This window comes from Suillus clintonianus (assembly GCF_016758775.1).
Source record: "Suillus clintonianus strain FC179 chromosome Unknown DEU56scaffold_182, whole genome shotgun sequence".
Classification (NCBI taxonomy): Eukaryota; Fungi; Basidiomycota; class Agaricomycetes; order Boletales; family Suillaceae; genus Suillus; species Suillus clintonianus.
The window spans coordinates 40,873-67,498 of record NW_024539406.1 but is presented as its reverse complement, the minus strand read 5'-3'; the positions used below and the strand labels follow the sequence as shown (position 1 = coordinate 67,498).

General features: G+C 48.4%; 9 protein-coding genes across 9 annotated transcripts; 3 read left to right on the top strand and 6 right to left on the bottom strand.

Annotated features, from left to right (window-relative positions):
- Window positions 1-708: 708 nt before the first annotated feature.
- Window positions 709-1,571, bottom strand: DEU56DRAFT_762025 (uncharacterized protein; the record flags this gene model as incomplete). The annotated part of the gene is made up of 4 exons (XM_041350624.1): window positions 709-1,149; window positions 1,199-1,258; window positions 1,317-1,395; window positions 1,471-1,571. The coding sequence occupies 4 exons, from the start codon at window positions 1,569-1,571 to the stop codon at window positions 709-711; spliced, it is 681 nt and encodes a 226-aa protein (XP_041201218.1).
- Window positions 1,572-2,112: 541 nt separating this feature from the next.
- DEU56DRAFT_762024 (uncharacterized protein) lies at window positions 2,113-4,224 on the bottom strand (the record flags this gene model as incomplete). The annotated part of the gene is made up of 12 exons (XM_041350623.1): window positions 2,113-2,232; window positions 2,316-2,389; window positions 2,495-2,512; window positions 2,568-2,613; window positions 2,675-2,925; window positions 3,050-3,274; window positions 3,310-3,398; window positions 3,447-3,471; window positions 3,517-3,772; window positions 3,824-3,896; window positions 4,055-4,131; window positions 4,207-4,224. The coding sequence occupies 12 exons, from the start codon at window positions 4,222-4,224 to the stop codon at window positions 2,113-2,115; spliced, it is 1,272 nt and encodes a 423-aa protein (XP_041201217.1).
- A 550-nt stretch (window positions 4,225-4,774) lies between these two features.
- DEU56DRAFT_762023 (uncharacterized protein) lies at window positions 4,775-7,996 on the bottom strand (the record flags this gene model as incomplete). The annotated part of the gene is made up of 15 exons (XM_041350622.1): window positions 4,775-4,831; window positions 4,872-4,898; window positions 4,946-4,979; window positions 5,301-5,405; window positions 5,568-5,789; window positions 5,842-6,086; window positions 6,305-6,340; window positions 6,397-6,543; window positions 6,598-6,659; window positions 6,718-6,764; window positions 6,867-7,360; window positions 7,415-7,498; window positions 7,549-7,665; window positions 7,721-7,801; window positions 7,916-7,996. The coding sequence occupies 15 exons, from the start codon at window positions 7,994-7,996 to the stop codon at window positions 4,775-4,777; spliced, it is 1,839 nt and encodes a 612-aa protein (XP_041201216.1).
- Window positions 7,997-12,877: 4,881 nt separating this feature from the next.
- Window positions 12,878-14,989, top strand: DEU56DRAFT_762022 (uncharacterized protein; the record flags this gene model as incomplete). The annotated part of the gene is made up of 8 exons (XM_041350621.1): window positions 12,878-13,035; window positions 13,095-13,412; window positions 13,441-13,649; window positions 13,808-14,082; window positions 14,116-14,156; window positions 14,363-14,382; window positions 14,478-14,744; window positions 14,937-14,989. 8 exons carry the CDS (start codon window positions 12,878-12,880, stop codon window positions 14,987-14,989), a joined length of 1,341 nt encoding a protein of 446 aa, XP_041201215.1.
- Window positions 14,990-18,264: 3,275 nt separating this feature from the next.
- On the top strand, window positions 18,265-19,014 carry DEU56DRAFT_762021 (uncharacterized protein; the record flags this gene model as incomplete). Its single annotated transcript, XM_041350620.1, has 4 exons — window positions 18,265-18,341; window positions 18,426-18,501; window positions 18,550-18,814; window positions 18,863-19,014. 4 exons carry the CDS (start codon window positions 18,265-18,267, stop codon window positions 19,012-19,014), a joined length of 570 nt encoding a protein of 189 aa, XP_041201214.1.
- A 577-nt stretch (window positions 19,015-19,591) lies between these two features.
- Window positions 19,592-19,880, bottom strand: DEU56DRAFT_919806 (uncharacterized protein; the record flags this gene model as incomplete). Its single annotated transcript, XM_041358337.1, has 2 exons — window positions 19,592-19,620; window positions 19,670-19,880. The coding sequence occupies 2 exons, from the start codon at window positions 19,878-19,880 to the stop codon at window positions 19,592-19,594; spliced, it is 240 nt and encodes a 79-aa protein (XP_041201213.1).
- Window positions 19,881-20,506: 626 nt separating this feature from the next.
- Window positions 20,507-21,925, top strand: DEU56DRAFT_749300 (uncharacterized protein; the record flags this gene model as incomplete). Its single annotated transcript, XM_041349429.1, has 8 exons — window positions 20,507-20,586; window positions 20,638-20,781; window positions 20,833-20,941; window positions 20,988-21,181; window positions 21,233-21,365; window positions 21,421-21,549; window positions 21,600-21,745; window positions 21,802-21,925. The coding sequence occupies 8 exons, from the start codon at window positions 20,507-20,509 to the stop codon at window positions 21,923-21,925; spliced, it is 1,059 nt and encodes a 352-aa protein (XP_041201212.1).
- A 1,675-nt stretch (window positions 21,926-23,600) lies between these two features.
- Window positions 23,601-23,992, bottom strand: DEU56DRAFT_919804 (uncharacterized protein; the record flags this gene model as incomplete). The annotated part of the gene is made up of 2 exons (XM_041358336.1): window positions 23,601-23,692; window positions 23,761-23,992. The coding sequence occupies 2 exons, from the start codon at window positions 23,990-23,992 to the stop codon at window positions 23,601-23,603; spliced, it is 324 nt and encodes a 107-aa protein (XP_041201211.1).
- A 66-nt stretch (window positions 23,993-24,058) lies between these two features.
- DEU56DRAFT_919803 (uncharacterized protein) lies at window positions 24,059-26,088 on the bottom strand (the record flags this gene model as incomplete). Its single annotated transcript, XM_041358335.1, has 7 exons — window positions 24,059-24,355; window positions 24,411-24,713; window positions 24,771-25,022; window positions 25,073-25,189; window positions 25,239-25,425; window positions 25,457-25,905; window positions 25,957-26,088. The coding sequence occupies 7 exons, from the start codon at window positions 26,086-26,088 to the stop codon at window positions 24,059-24,061; spliced, it is 1,737 nt and encodes a 578-aa protein (XP_041201210.1).
- Between the last annotated feature and the right edge of the window lie 538 nt (window positions 26,089-26,626).

The following is a 26,626-nucleotide window of genomic DNA, read 5'->3' as shown; positions in this document are numbered from 1 at the left end:
GATGCTTTAAATAGATATTTATGCCAAATCAAATAAAAATGCGCAGATTATATCCAAAGACAGAGTATTGTAAAACATCAGCATTATAACGTCAAACACAATACATTGCAGAGGACTTCAATTCTGATGAAGCACGTAGTCTCGCAACTGTGACAGTCAGCAGATAAACACTTGAAGGAAGACCGCATCTCTGCAAAATGATGGTCACCCGCTGTACGAGCTTGACTTCGTGGTGGCTGTTTTAATCAGATGCAGTCGGCAGACGAGAGCTACAGTATCCTTATAATAGTTATGCATTATCGTCATCCCTCACCGTTGTGGAGTGTCTATGCAAATGCTTTGCAATATCCTCACAATATCCTCGCAAAATTTACGTTGTACTGAACGTTTGAACCTGGGCCAGTGAAAACAAGACTTACAAAGCGAATTTTTCACCTAAGAAAAAAAAGCGCCGCGGTATGATAGAAGTCAGCCCTTGCTCATGATTGAAAAAAATCTCCCGGAAGATGAGATCTGCAGCCGAGCGACATGCTTGTGAGGTATCGAGCGTTGAACACAAGGACATAGAATATACATTAAAACCATCGAGGTATGAGTGTCGAACACAAGTACATAAAATATACATTAAAACCGTTGAAAAGCAACTGCGCGGGTGCGCAAGGAACGAAAGAGCAGAAACGTCCAAATCGGCATACAATGTACCCCGTTCTACATGCCATAGGCGTAGCTCTGATAAGGATCATTCAATGACCCGGCAACACCGACCGTGCCAAAAGGGCTCACGTTAGCATATCCAGCAACGCCCGTATAGCCAGTGGCTTGGGTATGAGGGGGTGTCAGGCTCGTGCTATGAGGAGAGGTGCCTTGCAAGACATATCCGTCGATCGAACGCGCCTGAACACCGTGCATTTGGGGACCGAGGCGAGAATGGCCGTAGGAGCCTTGCGCTTGGATACCATACAAGCCTCCCTGGGCATAGACATCAGCAACACTGGTAGGGTGCATTCCCTGGGGGATGTACCGGGCCCCTGCATTGTGGTGACCGTGACCATGATAACCGGGGTTGCCACCGTAATGGCCAGAGTTGCCCATGAGCATCATGCCATAAGGGGCATGATAGCTGAAGTTCTCGACGTTGGCCTGTTCCCGCTGCAACACGGTTTGGATCGTAAGGAGTGTTGCGGATTAAGGGAAGGACTGGGCGAATGCTTTTGAGGAGGAGCATACGCTGCGCAGGATCGGCATAGTCTAGCGCGGTCTACAAGAATGTCCAGCCCAAGCGACAAATGCACAAAAGAAAAATGGTACCTGCACACAATAGTTGCCATACGAGTCGCGAAGTAGTTCTCCAAGCGGGAGCGGTTGAGTAGCTCTTCAATCGAAATTTTCCTGGTACTGTGTTCGGCCACACAAGATGCACCAGTCCCAGTCGGCATGAAAACGTCCATCAAGATTTAAAAAAATGCTCACTTTTGAACGAGCGCCAACGCGTTATAAGTGATACGCTCACAGCTGGATGCGCTGGTGGTCCGAAGCATGGTCAATGCAACGCTGCAGAACCCAGCATCCATGGGGGTGGGTAGCGACCTGCCCAATCAGATGTGGCGCGATGATAAGTCAGCTCGCTCGTTCAAGCATCACTCACCTTTGATAACCTCTTCTCGAGCGAGGGAACCCACATAGAACGCATAACTGGTGGAATCAATAAGATATTTTTATTGATTGGGGTCCGGGGCGCTGATAGGTCAATGTTCGGGTTGATCGTAGTGCAGCACCAAGAAGGATGTTTCTGTGATTGATGGCGGGAAGAAAGGGTGTTGTCGATGGTCGCTTGCGTCTAGAACTCGAACTCAACATCCACTGGCAAGTCTTTCAAACTCCGATTTATTTACTGTCTATGATACTAAGTCGAGATCACCAATCGTGACTCGTTGTCACACGGGAGAAGCACTGAGAAGCAACGAAGTTTTTAGAATGAATATGAAACGCTAAGATATGATGAAGGAACAGCTAGAATCTCCCTACGACGTACAGAAGGCTAATATGCATCGTTCGCGGTCCGTTAGCCATTAATGCGTTGCTCCAATACAGGAGTCGTTCCTCGTCACCGAATCAGGCCAGGACCGAAACTGCTATCGTCAACGGAAGTATGAGGCCCCGCTCCAACAACGAGCGCCAGCACGCATCCAATCCTTGCAGACAAAGATAGTCCGAATTCAGCAGTAAATACACCTGCCAGAAATCCGAGGATGGAAAATCCCAAACTGCAGTGGTCCCCGTGAGTAATGAGACATTTTGATCCAAGTTTTAATTACCTCGTCAGGTACAAAAAACTCGGTATACTTGCGATGATAGCAAGACTGGCCATCTTCTCCTGTAGATAATACACCTGTCAAGTTGATAACGTCAGGCCCGTGTTACGGAAAATGAAATCGTTCGAACCGCAAAGTCAAGGGATCTTAACCTGTGACCAAAGTGTTGTGCTATTGCGCACCCGATAATACAGTAGAAACTGAGAACGAAGGAGATAGAGCACATCGTTTTCGTGGTAAGTTGCGTGCCCAAACCTGGGACAGCAAGGATGCTGGCGTTGACGGCCATGATGACACTTGCCTGTCAGAGCAGACGAAGTCATAGTAAGCATGTTCATTTAGGTCCGCGACAGAGCACTTACCACGGTGGTTTGAGCTTTAGCCTGGGCACTGAAATTGTCAGTAAAACTCCTTATGTCCACCACATTCACGAGACCATCAACGTAAATCGTTTTAAGGCGTCTAAGCATCATCAATGGAATCCAAAGCATGGCGGCTGCAGCGCCAGCGATCAAGGGAGAATCTTCGAGGTCTCTGCGTTTTTCGGCCAGTGAGTGCATTCGTATCAGGCGAGCTTCGGGTTGGCCATAATGGTTCAGGTATTCGTGATGACCTGTTTTGATCGCTTGATTCAATGACGTATGGTATGAGAAAACGGGATCGTACGGAGCATATGCAATATTTTGCCTCGCGAAAGATAAGTTTTCTGATTGCCAGCTACCTTAAAGCTCACGCACCACATATTGCAACACCTGGTCCCTTCATGGTCCCATCAGGTTCTGCAAGTTCCTCTGTGTCAGTCATCAATTTGATAATATTAATGTGGGTTGAACGGTGAAGATAAAGGTACGTGCCAGCAATGATCAGCTCATCGGTCATTTCCTTCATCTGGTCCAGAGTCCAGAATATTGAAGCCGCTGTTGACTGTTCAATGGCCAATGCTTCTGTTTGTTGTTGAGGTACTTTCGATCGGGCTCTATAACGCTAAATAACTCACCTACGCGATACCAGTTCAGCTGAATTCGCAAAGCTCTTACTTCGGAGAGGGGTATTGTGATTTCGTGAGGAAAATATTCGGCATGTTTCCTACTCAATCAGTAAGAAACGTTCCGTGTCAGTATAACAATCGCTTACCAAAATTGAGCCTCCAGTTCGAGTCCTGTACAATCAAGTCTAAGAATCAATGGACAAAAAAGGGACGTACTTTTATGATTCCAGTGCGATGCCATAGATTCCTGGAAAAGAAGGTAGCCATTCACTGGCTCCACCCAGGTAATGATATGATTTTCTGGGACGACGTAATAGTACGGATAGACTTCCTTCTCTTGCACTACGATCGGCTCCACGACTAGCAAATATCCCTTTCCGTTTAGCTTGGCTCTTGACGCTCTGACCCAGGACTCAAGCCTCCGGAGCCGTTCCTCTGAACAAGTCCTCAAGTTCATTTCGGCGAATGTTTTCTTTATTAGAACAAAGTGAGCGTGTAAATTCAAATACTAGCCCGCACTCACCATTCCCGCATTGTAGTTGTATACGGCTCCTGACGGGTGAACCAGCTCGGTCCAACCCCCGCGCATCTCGGACCTGTTGATGCCGCGGTTAGATCAACATCGTCAGTAACAAAGGTTACCAACTGAGGCAATTCGATCTGCATCACGTCGATGTCATAGTTGCGCTGTAGAGAATCCCTATGTCATTGTGTGAGTACTCCGTGTTCGTCCTGTAATATTGACGACACTCACGGTGACCGTGCCATTTCGGTGTACCGCCCGAGTTGTGTAGGCCAGATAGGAATACTGCAATCGAGCAGCTGCGACATCTATCAAACAATTCTTTTAGCTGGGGTCTCGCTAGACAAATAGCTTTAGAGCTCGCGGTTGAACAAAGTACGTACCGTCACCGTCGTGGCCATCGTTCGTTCAACATTCACACGATGATAGTGAGGTATTGATATTTTTATATTTCACGCCACGCACGATTCTGATCATAATACCTCCGCTCGGAACAACCCTGAAACCAGGGTCCATGGATATAATTAGCGAAGGCAGTTGGAGTGATCATGAGGGATATAGGATATAGTAGGTGACATATAGCAAGATCATTATGGTACTGTGCTAGTATGTATGCAGGCCTATGGAAAAATCAGACCGATTGTGATCTTGCGCGGAATCTGATATGTGCTAAATTACTGTACAATTGTTGTAGCGCTGAAATGTGGGGGGATTTGAAGATCTATGCTACAAGCTGGATATCTCATGATGGATGATGGATATATGGGATGTGTCAGGCCCTGCTATATGCGTAAACGCCTAAGGCGTGACAATCATCCCCGAGTCCGAATCATTATAGCTATGTACATAGATGGCGTGTGTGAATCATGGTTGTGCTAATGAAATTCGCGTGACGTACCCGAAGCATTGCTCTCGCTTTATTCACAGCATGGATGAACGTTATCTTTAACGTCACGACCGGACGGCGCGTGGGCGGGACGGCGACCGATTGAACGGGACGCTGTATATCTCGGGTAAGCCATCGGTGAGAAGTTCCTGACAGACTCACCGAATCGAACCACAGATCAACTTGCGTCTGATAGAAATCGTTAGTTACTGTCGCTGATTACAGTCGTTACTTACCAAAACTTTCCTGCCTTTCAGTGGCAGCGATCCTCTACAGGCCGCGTGGTTTGTGCGGGACATCTGTGTTATGATATGTTACGATGCGGGGTTTGACGGTTCGACAGGGGCTATTTGCCGTAAGTAATGCAAATGGTAGTTGTCGTGTATTGGCGTGGGTAAGGCGGGTGATCAATTGTCTATAAGCGGAACTTCAATTCTGCCCAGGTTAATTTCTAACTCCGAATGTATCTGACTGTTTGCCGAGGTTTGCCGGACGGGAATACCAGCCAGCCGTACTTTGGGCCGTACTGTTCCGCCGATCAGTGACGTAGTTAGCTAAATAAATATTGTTTAAGTGCTGGAGCGCACTCACCCATGGCATGATGCGAATTTGAACCTCTTGTGATCGTATCTCAATACCATGCAGTGTTTGACTGCGCTGCCAATTTCGAGCTCTGTGCGATGTGTGCTCTTCAAGCTTCATAGTCGGCCAATAAACGTTTAAACTTGTTTCCAGAAGACGAGCCAAAATGCATGGGATTACGGCTTTCTGGGCATACAGGACAGCTCCAAAGATTGTTATACATGGATTTAGTACAAGATGGCATACGAAAAAAGCGGCGCCGTACGTCCTATTTACTTGCGCGAGAATGATGACATGGGCAAGTCCCACGCGACTCTCAGAGACTTCGGGGAACTAAAGCCGTTGCTATTGGGAAGCGCGCCAAACTGATCAGAGGGGATTGGCTGAACAACGATAGGCCGAACGTCTTCCAGGACCATTCGCCTGTCACCAGTAGTGTCAGAGATAGTGCTTTTCGCAAGTCGCGACTTTGCAGCGATCTGAAGAACATTAGAACTCCTAAATGTAGATCATGATGAGCTAGGTAAAACAGTGCACATATGAAATTTACGTTATGAAGGGGAGACTCCTCACGGCCTCCGAGAACGTTGGATACATGTGTGGGTGCTCGTACATATGGTCTAGAGCCGCCATGATAATGGCATTCATCGGCGCTGGTTCCAGGATATTAGCGCTGGCGTCGATATCGATGTTCACCTCGACCTCGGCCTCAGCTTCGTTTCCGACCTCGGCTTCGCTCATGATCTTCCTCTTCTTTAATTCATCCTTCACCATGAGAAGTAGAATATGGTAAACCTGACATATTGATGCAAATTTCGTTAGTTCGATACAAAAGGGTAAGGGGAAGAAAGACTTGCGAAAGTCATTAAATTTCCAGCCAGGTGTTGGGCTAAACAATTGAACCTTGACAGAACCTCTTCTGGAAAAAGGTCGCCGATTCTTCCATTGGAATTTCCATCCGATAACCCGTCGACAGGGTACAAAAGGGACCCCCACAGAATTTCTCGAAATACCTGGTGACTTATGAGGTCCGAAATTGCTTGCTGGATCTGGAAAACAAAAACGCTTGAGGTCAAATTATGCTAGTTGGTCTGCAGTCTCTTACCTGAGAGGATTGGCCCGAGTTAAGAGCCAGAACGAAGGAGATAGCCTTCTCGATCGTCTTGGTACCGGCAAAGTCGGGGTGCGCTGACATCGCACCTTTCAGGATTTTTCCTAGGTCCGATTTGGCACTGGAGAACGACTTAACCAGCTGCTCAAATTAGTTCCTAGGAGGAAGCGAAAGCAAGGACAAGGGAAAACATACACTTAAGCGAAGCACAGGCCATCCAGCAGACACGGTTTCGGTCTCTGAAATCCTCGCGATCACTGATCAAACTGTAAGATAGCGACACATAACGAAACACCCAAAATGCAAGACACCGACCTGGGTGGGACTCCATGTCCTCGTAGGTCTTGTGAGTCATGTTTAAACTAGTGAGAAAACAAATCGTTATCAGACGTCGCATGCTTGTCGCAGAAATCCGAAATGGGTTTCCGGAAGCTCCGGTCCACAACCCGCCTATGAGCAAGCACCTTGTTAGCGTGATTATTCGATTCCAGGGCGTCCTCCTCATGTAACGAAGTATTTGTGAGCGGTTGTTCTTGTCCACGCCGGTATTGGTGGAGTCTCTCCATTCCAGGCTGGGATACATGGTGTGTTGCTGCTCACCGAAGGCTAGCTCGAGTTGTGTTTCATTTGTGTCCTCTGGAATGAGATACTCGTCAACGGCGCTTGCAGAATAGCCAGTGGAGTGGTCGTAGAAGTTGAAGTCACTGTATGCAAGATCAGTGTAATCCAAACATGGCGCAGACGTGCCAATGACAGGCATTTCAGCAGCATGTTGAAGGACCGGATCAGCGAGACCGAAGTGCTTGAGGGGTGGATGTCCCGATGAAAATGGCATAGATGCGCTAAAGGAGGCTGTCTCCACAGCACACGAATCAGGGACAACGAGATGCTCGGGAGGTGGATATCCGAATGGAAACGGAGCATGATGGAATTGTACCGATGCGTTCAACTCTGGAAGCTATCAATGTGACGATGAAGACATGTATGATTACAACTAAATAACAAAACTCACCAACCACGAAGGAAGCGCTAAGCCTCTGACACCTGGTCTGCAACAGGTAGAATTGATTGATCGAACGTAGGCACCGCTCTCCAACTGATTTCGCAATTGAATAAGCGAACTGTCTGGGGAGGCGAAGCTCTCACCGTTGTCGCGAATAAATTGTGGATATGGTGCATATCCCCCGCGCCGGGGACAACTAGCGTTCCAACCTGTTGAAGTACATGAATCCAAGGCTGATCATTCTCGAATACTTTGTCACACTACGAACGAATCAATACGATGAGAGAATTATTTGATTTGAGGAGACAAACTCACATAGATGGGGTAGATGTGAGTGTAGTCGGCCAAGTATCCGATGAGAACGAATTCTGCCCCCGTAAAAGTGACAAACGGATGCTAAAATCGCAGGTTAAAAGGAAACAACGGCTGCAGCGCTGATGGACGGCGACGAACCACTTCGTTCTAGAGGGAAAGATTCAGCGGATGATTTGTAGTATAGAGCTTACTTACAGTGAGTTGTATGAGGCGAAGAACGGAATTCCGTTGTGGCATGTATAGCCACACATTAGACATTGACGGAACACTGTCCATGATTAGGGTAGCAGGCAAGCGAATTGGCAACAAACGAAGACCAACCATGTATTATAAAGACTGGCCATGCATTATCAATGGCCGGAAATCAAAGATGGTCACAAGCGAATAGCTAAGAATGCATGGTAGGCAGGGGCGGTGGGCGAGGCGGTGGGCAGGAATGGTGGGCAGACGTGATGGACAGTCATGAGTAATGAAAATTGTGCCATCGAGTAATGTAACACATACTACTTCACATTAAGGCCGACGAGGAATTCAAATCGCGCCCATCGACTGGCGTCAGTTGCTGTGATGTAACATTAATTTTCGTAATCAAAATCGAGGGTGCAGTCCATGAACATCTCATCTAGCGCCTCGATAATCGATTCCGTGCTCGCATTCCTTTCTGGCCCCAAAAAGCACGGCTCCTCGACACCAAGGTAATCACCATCTTCATCCTGTTCATCCTGCTCCCCGTCAGGTGGTTGGGCGATTCCCGTTGAGTTGTCTTCGATACATTCATCTTGCACCTGTGCGCTTGTCTGACCAGCATGCTGTGGTGCGGAGTTACGAGCTTCTGAGACCCCCACACTATGCGAGTAAACGTGCCCTACCCCGAGGCCAAAATGAAACCTCATGAGGGCGTCACGATCAACAAAACTAATAGAGTTGTAAAATCAGTAGACATGGCCGAAAGAGGACAGGATAACTCACCTATTAACGTAGTACTCTTGCCAATCGTGTTTATCTCCCGCTACGGGAGAAATCCCATCATTTGAGTTACGCTGGCCTCGAGAGAAAGCCGGAATAATGTGACATGCCCTCAGCACAGCGCCCGGGTCTACGAAGCCGAATGCGCCCGGATGCACTAGAGGTAGGAAACGAACGCGGCACAAAGTATGCGTTTCCCAGACATGTTCCTGTACAGACTCATACCACCGCACAAAAAGGAACTCTGTTCGACGAGATTCGTACACATTCCCAGTACGAACAACATTGACGTGGTGTATACCGAGGACCTTGGCATAACGGTAGTGGCCATCGCGCCCATCATCATGTTGGAGCAACATGATGTTGCAATGTGGGGTTCTCGGATTTATGACGTCTTGGGCCCTTCTGACATCGTAAGTTGTATAATTGAACCTCACCAGGTTGTGGTGATAGATTCTGTTACGTTTAAAGAGAATGGAAGCACGTTCTTCGTCGGTATGGGTGGTTTTCTCCATAGAAGATCCAGGCGCCCCTGTGACAATATGGTCCAGAATATGATCCTTTAACCGCGGCAGGAAGTCCTGATGCTCATGTCAGAACGACGATTAATAAATTCTAAGGTCAGCTACCTTCATAGCAGGATCTCCCGCATTACTGTGAAGGTAATGACCAACTTCGTCGTAAAGCTTCTCGCTTTGGCCGATGTGGTGGTGTAGCCGGGGATTGCTCGCGGTTTCGTTTGACTCCACACGAGAAGCCCGTTGTTGATGTCGTTGTTTAATGCGGCGCAAGCGCGTTTGACGGCGCTCAATCTGAGTTAGCTGTTGAACAAAGGATCTGCGATCAGTTCGACGGTATCTACCCTTCGGCGTGCGGTGCTCCAACTCCCCCTAAATAGCAGTTAAGCTAAAGTGACGGGCAGCAGATCATGACTTACTGGCTCTGTGCTGTATGAATCGGTGGTTCCAAAGTGACGGATGGAAGTCACATAGTCCCCCAGCGCATGAAACTTGTAGGTACGAAGATTGAATGATTTCTTCCTCCTCAGTTGCCGCGGTAAGGGGGTATCCTGCAAGTGCTCTGCACCGGCCTTCTGTTTCCCTTTAGTGTTGGTACTTGCTGCAGTTCCTCGCCCAACACCATTCGCCTTGCCTGTCTCCACCCGCTTAGCTGCATCCTTTGCCTGCCGACGAGACCGCGCATCAACCTCACGATCGAGCTCCTGGGTGCTGTACGCAGCGCACACTGTCGCCTTAAACTTACGAAATTGTTCACCAAGTTCGGTCGTTTGTTGGTCGAGGATTGCTAAGGTCAGGTCAGAATGCATGCGCAGTTTGGCAAGTCCATGCCAGTGTGCCATGACGAAAAGGAGGTCCATGATAATTTTGTTGTGAGCTTCGGGGAGCAGGCCTTCGAAGACCGGGATAGAACACTGGTACCAAATTAGTTCACAAAGCAATATGAGAATTATCCCAAACGCATACCTGAAGAAGATCTTCGAAGTTTCGTGCAGCCAAGTTCGACAATTCAGAGGTGTTGGCAGAGAATCGCCTAATCGTTGCGGGCCCAAATGAGGGAACTTGTCTGTATCTGTCGGAGGAGGGGATGAGTGTGATGGGCCTTTATTGGATACGTATTAGCAACCTTTTATCAAGCTCATGGACCAGGTCCTTATTAAAGGCGAAAAGGATGCGAAGTAAATGAACTAGAAGCATGCGCCAAACCCCTAGTTCGAACTCGTGAAGGAGATCGACGACAAGCGCAGCAAACACATTGAATCCAAACGCACTAAGGCTGTCTGACAGCGAGTTCTAATCAAGGGTGAGTGAAGGCAACAAGGGAGATGGATGATCGTGCTCACTGAGTTCGGTACCCACGAATCAGGTTTGAGAAGCGACTCGACTGCTGTACTGTCGATGCCATAATTCTTCTCGTATATGAACGTGCGCGCGGCAGCAACAGGCTGACTCCTCGAGGCATGAGACCGCGCCATTGTTGAACGTTGTTGCCGGTCACGGCTCATTCCCAGATTATGAAGGCGAGCCATCGGTATTAGACATCGCGTGCAGGGACAACCTCCCAGCTGCCGAATAGTCGCAACGAGAACCCTGGTTTCTGTGAGCTTGGATTTCATTCGAGAACATTAGGGACTCACTTCTCAGGATAATCAGCAGAGTAGGTAAATAATCGTGGATAAAACCTGCGTTTTATCCCGTCACAGCACAAAATGACGATCCCGTGCTCGTAAGCCTCTAAAAACTCGTGATCGAGCAAGACTTTCCATTGAGCCTGAAATAGTTCACGCTGGCAATGTGTTGTGTACTCGCGGCCAACCCCCTTCCCTCCAGTGTAAGTGCCAGTGAAATCTTTGAAAGAGTCTGGTAGCTGCCAAGACGTGAGTTTTGAATGCTGAAGAGGAAACTTCAAAAGGGTAATCGCACCTTTTGAAAATAGGCCACATGGTTAGCCAAATTGCAGGATGGTTTGCAACGGCGGTATTTGGATTCATTTCCAAAGTACATGTACAACGGCCATAGCTTCGCATTGCCAAATGTTGTCAGGTGCGTGGCATCTGACCAAAACATAAGTGCGACAACCACGCGTGGTAAATCGCACCCCTCCTCCCGAGGAGACTCCTGAAGTTCACGGTGCGCGTCCATGAAAGCCGGAGAGGTATACATTTCACCTTGAATGTCGACCTCACAAGGAAGATGAGGAGCACTCCATCGCAGTTGGTAAGGTTCGTAATGGAAAAGCTCATCGTCCTGAGGATTTGAGAGCTTTTCACGAATGACGGAGATGAGAGATCGGTGGTAAAGGTCAGCTGCGACGTACGGTCGAACACCTGGCTGAGCTGTGGTCCGAGAAAAGGGAACTTGAATGGTTACTTGAGTTTTGCGCCAACCCGCGTCCTCATCCTCCCATTCCTCCCTCTCATCGTCGTCGATACTCGCACCTAGTTTCGAGTTGATTTTGTCCCATGGCGTACTCCGGACATTATCGGGATCAAAATTTGGGTGACCGACAATATCAATGAGCTCTTTGAAGCTTTGATGGGACTTCTGCACGCCGCCATTCCAATACCAATGACCGAGCTCGAAAGACGATCGATTGGGATAGGGGTGAAATGAAACGTCGTGAGTGTCAGCAAGGGCATCTAGCTCTGCTGAAGTAACAGCTGGCACATAACTGATATCTTGGAGCGTCACTGCTTCTTCCGGGTCATGAGATGGGGGGGTGGATGAGAAGAACTGGCGAATCAATCCGAAGACATTTCTAGCAGTGCGAAAGGGGGGAACTGGCAGAGATGCACGATCACCGGTGGACACGTCAGTTGGTTCTGGTGGGTTAAGCTCTGGTGCTGGGGTAGTATGGCCAGGGGGGGCGCTTGGAAGAGGTTGTGGGAGCACATCCTCATGCTGCCTATATCGTAGCGGCATAGGAACGCCAATACGTCGGCTCCTCCGCTGCGCCAGTGATAAACTTTCATCCTCATCTATTTCCATAGGTGTGGTGCCAATGCTGGCGTTAGATGCAGCGGCGAGTGGATGGTCCTGCGATGAAGGCCCTGCACCCGAAACCTCATGTGGGTGGTGCATTCCCGACGGAGTTGAGCAGACGTGTGAAGGCTCAGGTTCCGCGTTGAATGGCTCATTAGCCTGTTCAGTGGACGGGAACGATCCCCGCGGATGGTGGGGGTGCTCACTTGAAGACGTAGTGCTAAGGCGGGTATACCCGTCGACTCGTGACCGTTTTACAGAGCCCAAAATGACCCTCGCTTTAGATAAAGCGGAAAACAATCGCTTCTTGCCCTTCGTGCACGAGCGTTGATGTTTACTGTAGGCGTTCTCGTGCGTGAATTCACGCGTACAGGTGCATCTGAAAGTGATTGGAACCCGCAACGAGTCATCCTGATCCATGACGATGAGGAACGGAAAGCGTGAGGAGCTAAAAACTGTAGTTGAGCCCAATGATAAAAGGTCGCCGCGTGGAATGACTTACGATTCGGCGGTAATAAGGTTGGGCACTAATGATGGTGGGTCAGTAGGGTTACTTCAGAATAGCCTTGGTGCTGTGATGGTGGGCCACACGGCGGGCTGGTGCACTTGATGATGACATGATGACATAGGCTAAATTCATGCCTCATAAAAGTAGGGCAAAACACGTCCTACGCCGGATCACTCACTGGAAATGGAAGCTCCATCTTCACCTTCTTCAACCATTACTGCCCCCCCTGACTTCCATGAAGCTGCTCGACGGTTAGCCAGAATGATTGCGGAGGCTATGACATGCGACTTCGCCCTCATGCACTACGACAGTGCCTCGGAGTCCATGATCGAATGGTATTGGTGAGATGGCATCGGATCCTATGCCAATGTTGAGCTGATACCGCTCCACAAAAACGCAGGCCTATCGGTTGTGATGGGAAAAAAATTCCGCCATCCCATCTAGAGATGCACCGCGATGGATATGATTATAGATTCCCATGCTGCTTATGCGCTGACGGCGGTGGAAGAGGAGCGTATGTAGAGTCTGCCGTGTATTCTTGGTGGGATGAGGGTACCAAAAAGACTGATTGGACCGCAAGGTGTACAACCAATAGATGCGGATATCAAGGTTCAGTATTCTTCATACTCAAGAAGATCTCAGACTCAATATCACCTAGTGAAAATAGACAAATACTTCCGTCTACCATCCTCAGCCGCCTTCCGGTACCCTCAAAGAGGTATGTTTGCTTCGTTGTAGCACTGCAGGTTCATGACGGACGATAAAGAACAGGAAGTCTTGCCTAAGGCTATTCGACTTGAATGGACCCACAGGGAGCAAACAGAACTGTTGAAAAGACTCAACTCTTCTATTGGTAATGGGATTCCTGCAAAGGAGTTCCGAATTCTGTTTAGACGCTGCAAAAAATGCATGCGGGTAGGAGCAAGGCCAACGATGAGCCGTCATATCTGTTCAGGTGTGACAAAGCGTGAACCACGGTCACGGCACGCTTTAATCGAGTCACGCCACTAGCTTATATTTTCTAATTACCTATGTGTGCACACTGCGATTGGTACTCTAGCCTACCTACCATATCACTTGAATAATCGTTTACGCGTAACGTCGTATTCCAAGTGATTTACATTCAGACACTCAGTGGGACATGTAAGGAAACGAGATACCGCACTTTCAACCGTAACTGCCACATTAGGCCGACAAGAAAGATAGAGTCTAGAAGGACAACTTCATCCCTGCCAGCATTGACACCCTGCACACCAAATCCTTCGCGGGCAGGACACACTAGCACATACAGTGACCTACGAGAGATGTGCGACCGAAGATTTCCTCAGCACCGCCCCCCCTCCCCCCCCCCCACATCGCTTGGAAGGGGTGATACCAAGGCGGCAGGGGTGAGTTATTTATATCTTTTTGATGCCTACCAGCTTGCCCACCCAGGCCCCACGATCTCAACTCCGCGAAGGCTGTAGGCACTCAACAATTCGATATTGAACCACCGCTGTATACATATAAATACCGCTTATTACAACATATCGCACTACCTCATGTGCGGCCATTCATTCAATATGCCAACCTGTCTTTCTTCGGATCTGTTTGATTACTCAAGTGCTCGCGCGAGCATTTTTCAACTCTCGAATTCTCTGGGCTCTGAAATGCTGGATGCCTATATAGGACTGATAGCAAGTCAGAAGGTCAGTTTGGTAATATCACATCTTTGTGCATACTGATCGTTTTCTTGCCACGTAGCTTCAAACTGAATTATATGTTCTGTCATTTTTGCTCAAAGATCGAGTCTATCCTGGCGATCTTTGGGAAATAATTGGTGAGCGCAGTATAGAGGCCAGGCAAGAAGAAACGTTGCGCAGGCACCAGCATATCTGTACTGGTGGGGCTGGTGGAAGGCACGCCCATGTAGAGCGAGTTCTCATAGACGAGAGGAGGAGACGGTGTCAAATGGAGGTGTCTTTGTATAGTCAGGCGATTGAGCTCTTGGAACTAGGGATTAGCAGGGGTATGGGTAACCCGTGGGGGTCAGGGGTAGGGGTCTCTAGGGGTACGGGTAGGGGTTTGGTTTGGCAGACCCCTGACCCCTCGATACCCTTCTATTCAATTATCCATGTTTGGTGTCACAGCTGTCACAACTGTATAGGACATCAAAACCTTATTCCTATTACACTCAGAAGCCAATCTAAAATGAAAAAGTTCTCGTAATTCTGTGATCTAGATCTACGATACCATGTCTAAGTTAGGCAAAAGGGTAACAAAGCTCACAACGAAGGCAGCCCAGGCTTTGGCTGAAGGGGCCAACAAGCTCAAACGAAAAGCTAGCCATAGCAGTACCACTATCAATACCTCAAAAAAAACCAAGGGCACCACACTCGAAACAAGCTCTGAGTCTCCTTCTTCTCGGAGCTCGAGTCCCACATTCCCAAGCAGCCATAAAGCCACTGTTCACACCGAAGAAGACGAGGATGCTCTCAATACCATTATTATCAATGATACTGACTCCAACACCTCTCGCGACGATGATGGGGAATCCTCGGAGGCAGAACTTGGTTTGTCATTAATCAATCTGCTGATCATGAGAGACACACTAAATCAATGTTAGAGCGTCTGAAAAAAGACTGGAACTCACCCGTCTATGCATTTTTTCATCCTGAAGCTGACATTGAGTATGTACACAGTCGACGGTGCCACGTATTCAAATGCGCTGCAAAAGGTTGTCAACAACGAATCCGTCGATTCCTCGATACCGGAGATGCGAGGTCAACTGGAAACATGCGTAAGCATGTCAAAAACTGCTGGGGGGAAGATGCACTTGCTGCTGCGGTGCACACCAAAAATGCCAAGGAGGCACGCGAAACCGTTGTGCAGGGTATACTCACGACGGGCACAATAACGGCCTCTTTCGAACGAAAGGGAAAAGGGAAGGTGACCTTTTCACACCGTCAGCACACGAAAACAGAGACAAAGTAAGTACTCACTTCCTTTTGGTACAAAGATTAATCTAATATACATGTCGAAGGGCCGAAATCGTCCGTTGGGTTTCCGAAAGCTTTCGTCCATTCGAGGTTGTGAACGACCGAGGGTTTCAATCCCTCATGAAAACAGGCAGGCCGGAATACTATATACCTTCTCCATCTACAGTATCGCGCGATGTTCGTCTGGTGTTTGTGCGAACACGTCAGCGAATAGCAAACATGCTCCAGAATTATGAAGGTGAACTTAACTTTGCGACGGACGCATGGACGTCGCCCAATCACAAAGCCTTCGTGGCAGTATCAGTGCATCTTGAGCACGAGGGCAAGCCTGTGGCTATGATCCTAGACATTGTAGAGGTACCGAAGGTGAGCAATTAGTTAATCTATATATATGGACAATGTACTTACTGGAAACACATAGTCGCACAATGGTGTGACCCTTGCGGAAGCGTTTGCGAAGATTCTGCAAGACTTCGGGATATCAGATAAGGTATGGACATGCATAGGAAGGACTTACCACCACGTTAATCAAAAATATTGAAGATCTTGAGCATAACGTCCGATAACGCGTCAAATAACGATACTATGATATCTGAGTTAGCGGACAATGTCGCACACTTCGAGGGCAAGAACTCACAAACTCGTTGCTTCCTCCATGTCATAAACCTCGTGGCGAAGTCACTAATACGTCAGTTCGACCCACCGAAACGAAACAGGGATGAAACCCTTGACGATCTTGCGAGGGGTATGGAGCTTGAGGAGCGGGTGACTGTGGAAGATGGTGATCAGGAGGCCGATGACGATGCGCCAGGATGGGTTGACGAGGTTGCTTTACTTACGCCAGACGAGCAACGTGAACTCCACAATAATATTCGGCCTATCAGGCTCGTGCTCGTCAAAGTGAGTTTATCTTATCAAAGATAACGAAAAAAAACACTCACCGGTTTGCATAGCTCCGAAAACTTTCCTTTAAACTCATTCACTCCACCACCCTCCTACTACCAGCCTGGCATGGAATCTTGAAGGAGTTGCAGCTTGGAGTCAGAAACATGCCGCGAGATGTTGCGACTCGCTGGAATTCAACATTTGACATGTTGGAGTTTGCGCTGGAGTACCGGGCCGCAATTGACCGAATTACCGACAAACGCAAATTGGGATTGGGAGAATATGAGCTAGATGATGAAGAGTGGACATTGGCAAAGGAATTGCGTGATGTTTTGAAGGTGAGTGTTCTGAATGTTGAGCACCGCTGGTTTGCTGACTAATCAAAATGATGTATCATTGTAAGATTCTCAAGCATGCAACACTGTTTTTCTCTCGTTCAACGCCAAACCTCGCTATGGTTATACCGGCGATGGACCATATCGACACCACCTTCACCAACTGCATCATCAACAAGGCCCGTCTTCAGCCAGCCATCCGCACTGCCCTCGCACTTGCAAAAAAAAACCCTCAACCGCTATTATTCACTTACAGACTCGTCAAACGTTTACCGTATTGCCATGGGTATGTTTTTTTTTCATTCATTTGAGTTAACTAACTAATTATGTGCTACAGTTCTCCACCCTCACCACAAACTCCAGTACTTCAAGCAGGCAGGATGGCAGGCGGAGTGGATTGCTACGGCCGAGGCTCTAGTTCGCAGCCAGTACACAACATCTTATCGTCGTCGATCTCACGGAATCACTTCTGACGGAGCCCTGGATGACGTCGCTGACTCTGCCAGTGCTCACCAGGTACGTGAGCACACTCGAATACTGTTTACTGACTGACTGGTCCCCAGGGAGACTTTGAGAATATTTTTGACAGCTTGCCCGCACTCGCTAAGCCCCAGCGGCACATCGTGCAGAACGAACTCGATGCCTACCTTGCAACCGATATTGAAGATGTCGATGATGCTCTGCTCTGGTGGCACGAGCGCCGTCATACATTCCCCCGTCTCTCTCGTATGGCCCTGGATTATCTTACAATCCCTGGTAAGTTTTTTTTTTGTACGTGCTAATAACTAACTGATATATTCACACACATTGTAGCTACGTCTGTCGATGTTGAACGCATTTTTAGCCGCGGCCGTCTCGTTCTCTCCCATGTGCGTAATCGTCTATCGGCTCAATCAACACGCGCGCTACTCTGTGTGGGATCCTGGTCGTTGTTGGGCCTTGTCAAGGACGACGACGTCAAGGCTGTTGCAACCATGGCTGATGTCGAGGGTGATGACCAAGTAATGGAGGATGGATGGGATGACATCAAGGTATAATGATAGACTAGTAGTTTACATTTTGTCAGTACTATACTCGATTTTCTGCTCAAATTTGATTTTACCCTTGACGTACCCGCGAGCATTCGTGTACCCGTGCATACCCGCGGTACCCCCAGCGATACCCGTACCCCTTGTCATGGGTAGGGGTTTTGGCGGGTAGGGGTAGGGGTTAGCCCCTGGATACCCGGGGGTTACCCGTGCAGATCACTACTTGGAACAACACTGGATGTGTGAGCTTATTCAAATTTAAGTGCGGCTGTGTGGTCTGAACCCACTTGCTATTTGTAGCACGATTTGGAGCTCGAACCAAGCATCCCATCAGGCCAAGCACGATGGAAACAGTTACACCTGCAAACTACATACCTTTACCTTGTGCGCCTTTAGCCTGTTTAATAGCAACACGAGAGACGTGTGTAGCTTGGCTAAGGAGGAACAATACCCACTGCCTCATTCCATGTTCAGAACCTTTGATTGAGAAAACGTTACGTTCAAGTTCGGACGGCTCTACCTTTTCAGTCTTTGGTCAATCGGCCTCGCACGCAGGAAGACCAATATCCGTCAGTTTGAAGGTCAGTACTGTGATAGTCCACTCGGCTGCTCTCACTGCCTTTCTACAGTGTATTGGCTCCCCATTTTCCCTGTCAAGTACATGGGTCACTTCCGATGTCCAAGAAAAATTTTTCCAGGCGTTCCAAGCAGAACTGACCATGCAGGCGGAGTTGATGGTGACATCCCTTGCCACTAGGCGTAACAACGCTCATCTGCGTAACCTTGGTCTGGATTTGCTCATCTTGCGGGCAAAGCTATGCCGCGCCCAAGCTGAGATGGAGCTCTACATGATGGCCTTTGAAAATTCTCATGTGTGCAGCTTCTGTGACAATAGTAAGCATAGGCTGATTGTGCTCCCTTCAATCGTTGACGTCCTTGTAGGTTTCTCAACGTCCCCAGATCCGATTGTTCCACGATGTCTACCTGAGGAAGTAGACCTTATCCAGGATCACGAGGACGATGAAGACGAGGATGACGACAGTGATGGCTCGGGCAGCGAAGACTATGATGATATCGACGTTTGGGTGCCATGAGTTAGACCAGGCTGAGATCAACATCTTTAGTGCATGACAATATTTTTGGCCATCCCGCTGGACCCTAACCTTCTTGATTTATTGCCTTTGTATCGAACATTACTAGCTACTGTATCGATCATGTAGAACAGTGTTATTTTGGTGTAATCACAATAGACTTTGCGTTCACTCCAGTTTCTAAGAGTGGCAAAGCTTGAAAATCAAATTCGTATCGCTGCCGCGGATCACATTTCCGCACATGCATCTTACTAGCTAGCTAGTAATACCTATTAAGCATACCCAATTCCCTAGGCAATATGACACCCCTTAGTATTTTCTTCCTCGATGTTATTACTCCACAGCGAGTTCGCACATCTCAATCATTTCTTGATTAATTCGTGTCGTGTTTCTGTATTCCAGCTGCTATATGTTTGATATATATTCTCGACCACATGTATCTCGACGCCCATACGCGATCATGGCCTTCTTGAAACCTTAGAGCTCGCAATGCTAAACCTGCATCATCCAACGGTAGACCGTGAGAAAATAGGTTCATCATCAATTCCATCACATTGATACATACATTTACAGTATACTCTCAGCCATCAACCTCAAGTTCGTATTCGCCTGGGTGATACAGTCAGTTTATCCCCAAGGCCACCCGCGTCCGACATACTTTGAGTTGGAGAAGGGGCGTCCCATGCAATCTGATGAGGAGAACAAGTACTGATTCCACTCGGTACGTATTTCTCCATCATCCTTGCCCGGTAATTTTCCTCTAACCAGCGAAGTCTGTAAATTTGGTACAGATTTCGCAGCGTTTCGCAGCCCATCTCTGCCATCTGCAGGCGCTCTTTCAGCCTGACAATGGAGTCCAACCTCGCCATCTTCGTGTTTTTGTGTTGGCAGAAGTAGAAGGGAAGCCTTATCGTTCCTTGCTGATTTGTTATCTTCAACATCCTCGCTAACCTATAATAAACTTCAAGAACGATTGATAATATTGACTGATTTTACCTGGTGAGTTCCTGGTCACCTTCATCAGCGTGGCCCACTAACTCGATCCTAAGCAAAGGCATCAGCGTGTCCCGCCTCCGGGTAGGTGCGATAGGTTTACCGCAGGTTTAAGTTGATACTACGTCCTTGTAGCTCGAAGGCCTGACATGAGGGACACGGCATATTGGACCTAGGCAGATGTAAAATGGCGAGCTGCCACAAGACGATGCAAGGTCAGTGGAGCTATATGCCTACGGTGGGTACTTATGTCACACTTTAATCTAGCCATCGAATTGTAGCTCGCCTTCGGCTCAAGGTCGACGGATATTCACCTTGGCCACCGTTTGACCCACGGCTCTGGCCACCGGTTACGTACCATGCCTACTGCCCTGCCCACCAGTTAAGTTCAGTGCCCACTCTGGCTACCAAGTTTCCCTGAGATATCATATAGCGTAATGCTAGGGATAAAAGCGACTTACAGTATCTGCGACGCCGGTGCTACCCTTTCTTCCCAACTTCCATGACCACCCACGACACCACTTCCAGTATTCCGGCCAAACGCGGCTCGTCCGCCCTCCAAATGGGGCCTCGCAAAAGAGCGTAAGTTGTCTATATTGACCACAATTTTTGTACGCTCATCCTGTCCACCAGCTCCCTATCCGATCCGCTCGTATCCCACGGGCGCCACTTTGGTCGAACGGTGTTCGCGCTCTGCAACTATCCTTCCTTGCTCACCAATGGTATATTAAGACTGGAGCAAATGGAAGATACCCCGTTGGAAGACTTCTCTGCCGAGTAAGAGACATACGCAATTTGTATTCGCTTGTTGGCTGACGTACTTGATAGAGAGCGGCGAGAACATCGCGTTTTTGAGCAACTCTTGGACTCCTACCCCGGCCTTCTGGACCGATTGAAGGATGGATCCGATGAGGAAATCCTTCACGTTGGGGAGCTGGTACATCATTACCTATGTGGCCAGATTTTGCGCTCATAATTTGCAGATTGGTAAGGGAGCCGCAGGTGCCAGAGGCGACGACACAAAAACGTTGAAGTCTGCGGTGTTAGATTGGATTTCCCCGAAAGGAGAAGCGATACAGCCTCCTTTACACAGAAACTCCAAAATTGACCGCGGATTCAACCACAAGCTCACTGGATCTCTCCTCTGTCCTGCTGGGCTGGATTGGAGTGATCCTCAGTATGCTCCGGTTTGCTGCCCTTGAATATTGCACTTATTCTTATTTAACAGGATTAAAGAGGATCTTCGCAGTGGTGAAATGTCGGTCTGTGGGGATCAATGGCCCATATTTTTGTATGCCCACTATGTTTATGATCATGAGGACCCATGGTCCGGTCTTCTTAGGAGCCGCTTGCTAGTATGTGTGAGTGCGCACTTGTGAGATCACCTCGCTCGTTTACTTCATCGTGTTCCAACAGGCCTACAAGCACGTTTTCACCTCTCCAAGCTCAGTCGACAGAGAGCCCAAAGCCACGCGATCCGGCAATGCTCGCCTCCACGGCATGAATTGTGTCACCATGGCCTCCATAGCCTATATCGCAACTCAGGTTCGTTGATGATGATACTTTTGTGGTGTAGTGTTGACGTACGAGTGAAGGTGCGATTCGCCTTAAGCTCATCTTCAGTGTTCTCGCGAACCGACACGACCACGGACTCTGAGACTTTCTACCATAGCCTCCTTGACCTCTTAGAAGACCCTGAGGAATCTAAGGAAGTTGACGAGCTGCTTACTTGGTGGAATCGGTATGTTCAACATCCTTCACCACGTCGCCAAGGCTGATACATTATCGCTTCTTCAGCCAAGTTTTTCCTACATCCTCTGCTGCCAAGAGACCTATCAGCGCCAACAGCGCCTTATCCAAGATACGACAAAAACGAATGGCCCTCAGACAAGCTACAAACCTCCATAATATCTCTTCGTAGATTAATATACTCGTCTGTCTGTAGTAAATAGTATTGCAATCTAATGATGGTCTGCTTTTGCTTTGTGTCAATAAGGACCATTCTTCCACGAAATGCCGACGGAAGAAATCACCTGACCAATATAAACGCACCGGCACAATGCAACATGTTGTAAGATTTTATCTAGAAACGCCCTTTAGAGTGTGTTTGCGGAGAAAAATAGACTCGATTGCATTGCATATGATGACCACAGCTCAGCGGCTATCCGACGGATAGCACTACGCTGCCATGTCTCCGCACCATGGGAATAAAAGAGGTCCCCATCCAAAAATGTCTGGCTTTGGAAGATTGCAGCATTTAGAGAGAGAATGGGGAACATGCAACAAGGAACTATTTTCGTGTACGTTTGTCGTATCTCAATCAGGGATCACAACCACATACCTAAGGTCGACGCCAAGGGGGTTCTTGTTGAGAATACAATGACAAGCTCTGCCTGCATAAGGCAACCACGTCGGCAGAGCTCGATACTGCGTTGGATACACCCGGCACCATTGGACTATCGTCCGTTATAGTCCAACACAATCCAACCATATAATAGTTTAACTCACACTGTCATTAATTTATATGTTGGGGTGTATAAAATTCAAATCTCATCGTGCATACACTTATCGGACCTCGTCGAGGTTGGGGAAGATGGTAATCCACTGCCATTCGTCGCCCAGATTGTGCACTTGGTAGGTCGGAGCAATGCAAGCAGGAATTGCAACCGCATACCTAAGGTCGACACCGAGGGGGTTCTTGTCGAGAGTACAATGACAAGCTCTGCTTGCATAAGGCAACCTCGTCGGCAGAGCTCGATACTGCGTTGAATACACTTGGCACCGTTGGACCATTGGCAGTTATGGTCCAACACAGTCCAACCATATAAAAGATTATCTGACACTGTCATTAGTTCAGAGATTGCGGAGGAAGTAAAAGCAGTCAAAGGCTACATGCCACCACCAAGGTAGGGCAGAATTATAGTATATTGCAGCTGGTTCTCGAGTAGGCGACGGTGGTTGGTCTCAACAACTTAATATTGTATTGCCACGTCTGATGGGTGTTGCAATATGTGCAATTTCGGTGACAAGCTGGCAAGTGATTGTGACTAAGCTGTCACGGTTGTGCATTTGACGGTTTCTATCCAACTAAGTCCAAGTATTCAAAGCTTGCTCATGAGGGGTACAAATGTGATGATTATTGTGCATATTTTAGATCAGATAAAGCCTTCTAATGATTTATCATTTTCGGGTCGTTTACCTGATGTGCCAACCAGATTGTGCTCGGCGGTGCTGCCTACGGTCACGTGCACTGAGTCATTGACAACGGTTTACTCACCAAATTTAAAACAGGCGCGCTCGCCAACGGCATTTTCTACAGATATGACAACTGCAGTCAGACGGTAGATATTATTTCCAACCCTGAAGCAGGGTAGTATGGCTTGACGTTGTTTGGTCGAATCAAGTGAGTGTGGGCTGTACTGGCGGTTACCTAGAGAGTGAAAGGAAAGGCTTCACGAAAGGAAGTCGATTGTGGTCCATGTGAAGTCACACCCAATCTTGGCTATGCATAACGGTCAAGCTTCAAGCTTCAAGATTCGAGGTCCGTAGTAAGAAAAAGGTATACATGCACTTCAGGTATTCATCCAACAGTAACATCAAACAAGTTCTGCAAATCCTACCCTCGTATTTCCGTAATCAAATACCGAATACGTGTTCTGGAGAAAGACGTCGCCGACGATCGTGAAATCTGCGGTATAACAAGCATGAGCACTAACATCAAGTTAAAGATGACACAGGCTGTAGTTTCAATAGCACCCTGCGGCTCCTCATTATCCTCCACTTCTGCTGTGATACCCACATTAACATCTGCAGCAGGTTCCTCCGCCTCTGCACCTGATGTCTCGACTGGTGTAGCAGTGGCCAATGCTTCTGCCGCCGGCGCAGGTTCTTCGGCCGGTTCTGACTCGGCAGCTTCTGTGATGGGCTCCACGGTGATTGGAGTAGCTTTAACCCGTTCCAACTCGGCAGCGTCTGTGGTGGGCTCCATTGTTGTCGTGGGTTCTGCGTCAGGCTCAGTGGCCGGAGTCTCCTCTACGACGACCTCGAGTAATGCTTATTCGATTGGTGCAGCTTCAAACGTCGTTGGCATAATCTCAAGCTCGGCTGTAGAAGATTGACTTTCAACCGGCACGGGTTCTGCTTCGACTTGCACAGATTCCTGTTCGACCAGTATGTTTTCGCCTTCGGGAGCGGTCTCTGCTACAGCTTCAATGGACGCTGGAGCCACGGTCTCGGTGACTGCGGGTTCTGTTCCGACGGACGAAACCTCCACTTCCGTTGGGCTTGCTTCTGCTTCAATCAGCTCCTTTACAACAGCTGGTTCATGTTCCGTGGCCATGATGGTTAATTCCTACAATGTCAACAAGATGAGGGAGAAAATACTTAATAGCAACACAACAACTCACCTCTGTGTCAACAGCGGGCGGGAGAACAATTTCTTCCAGGAAATCAGCAGTGGGGCTCATTTCAGTACTCGGATCAGATATGGGCGTCTCGTCCGGACAGTGAGAAGGCTCTGCGTCAGCAGTGCTCCCGACGCCGTTTATGGAAGTTGCAATAGCGTCTGATAGGGACGCGTCAGGGCCGGTGCTAGCATCGATAGGAGGCTCTCCATCAGCTAAAGAGGCTTTAGAAGCATCCACAACGATTGTGGCAACATCGACAAAGGGTATTTTCGGCTCAGTGTTGTCAGTGATTGGCAATTCGTCCTATAACTGATTGTCAGACAATGGACGCGTCAAAAGCATGGTTTTGTGTTTGCACACCTTGCGTATCTCTAAACTGATGGTATCGGAAACTTCATTCGCGTCCTCTTGGACGAGCTCTGCGACACTCGCAGGCTTGTCGCACGGGGCGATTGTGAAAGTTGTAAGTTGCTCGGACCCGTCAACGAAAAGATACTTGTGATGGCCATTGGGGAGAGTCTCAGAGTCATGGATAAGAGTGGTGTTGTGCTTATCAGAGTCACTGGCGTGCAGAACTGGTGCCTCTGGTTCCATATCATCGACCAACTTGCTCTGCATACAACTCAGTCACAAAAGAACTACAACACGGCAAAGAGTGGCACGCACCACGTTAAGAACCTCGGCAGATGTCTCCGCCGCGAAGGTCTTTCTCCAACTGGCTCATCGATGGGTGTCAGAAGCCCCGAGTCCGATTCGACCCGACCGTCTTCTACCAAATCCTACGGAATTCTGAGCAAATGCAAAGTTCGATATCAAATACAAACCTACAGGTGATTGGGTCTCAATGATAAATGGAACATGTTCAACAAACTCGCCTTCTTTAGCGACCGCTTGATCCTCAAGCGCAGATGCTGGTTCAAGTGCAGATACTGAGTAGGACGGCGTCCAGGGAGAACTACTGCGTTCTTCGTCAGGGTCGGTAGTACCCAATTGCTGTTGAAAGTACTTAGCGCGACTGATTTCAGGATAAAAAAGCAGTCACCTACCAAAATCTCGTCCTCGACGATGACCCACGTTCAATTTCCTCCTCGGGCACTTCCTCCACAGGAGCTGGCTCAGGTGGATTCAGTACCGAAGGTTCTGCTTGAGCGACCCTTAGCCCCGAAGCGACATCCTGGACAGCCTCTGCTTCGACAGCAGAATCAGGAACATCTGACTCCACAAACTCGTCTAGCGTTTCTGAAAGCGTAGCATGCGTGTCTGCAACAACTGTAGTAGAACTGAATGCCTCGCTAGAAATGAGAGCCTCTTCTGTAAACAGAATAGGTTGATCTTCAACTCCTTCCGCTGCAACAGACTGGGCGGCACTCGGAGGAAGCTGTTCCAAGTCATCGAGTCCCTCATTGATCTGAGCAACGTTGCCTTGTACAGTCACCGAGTAAGAAGACGTCCAAGGTGATTTAGGGTGAGGCTTTTCCGGATCGCCGAGCGTAACCTATCCCCAAGTCAAGCTCAAAGCAAAAAGACAACGGACGGGAAATCATACCTGTTCCTCTGCCAATTGTACGGTCACAACATCAACTTGGGACTGTCCGAACACTTCCATATCAGCTGCAATCTCTGGAAGACTCGGATTGGAGAAGGTGTTTGAGAGTGGCAACTGGGTGTCATTATCCATGGTCACATCCAGTGTATGGCTGGACGGCAGGAGGCGCTCAACTCGCTGGCAAAACTTCTGAAGTTCATGTAGCCAAACAGGATGCGAGGATGGCGTTGAACTGAGTCATTGCATATCATCCCAGAGCTTGAACAGAGCCGCAGCAGCCCCCACGATCTTCGGGAACCTGCTTTCCATGATAGATCTAATCTCTTCTAGTACGTCTGGTGCATCCACCATCACTTCATGCCATTTATGGCTAATCCAAGTCACTGATTGACCAAGGTTGAATCTCCAAGTGGCAGCGCTCGGCAATTCGCCATCATCCGAACCATCGCCCTCCTCGTAGTCAATGGAGAGAAGTGAGTAAGCGCGGTAAGCACGTTGGATTTAAACCTCGAAGGCAGCTGATGAACGGTCTCGATCAAAATTACTGCATCAGTTCATCAAATTAAAGACGCACTCATGGTGACAACTGGGTCGGCATGCGAGAAGAAAGCAGGAAGGTGTCAACAACACCCTTAGTCTGTTGGCGGGGCGCTAGCGAGAGCTCGACAGA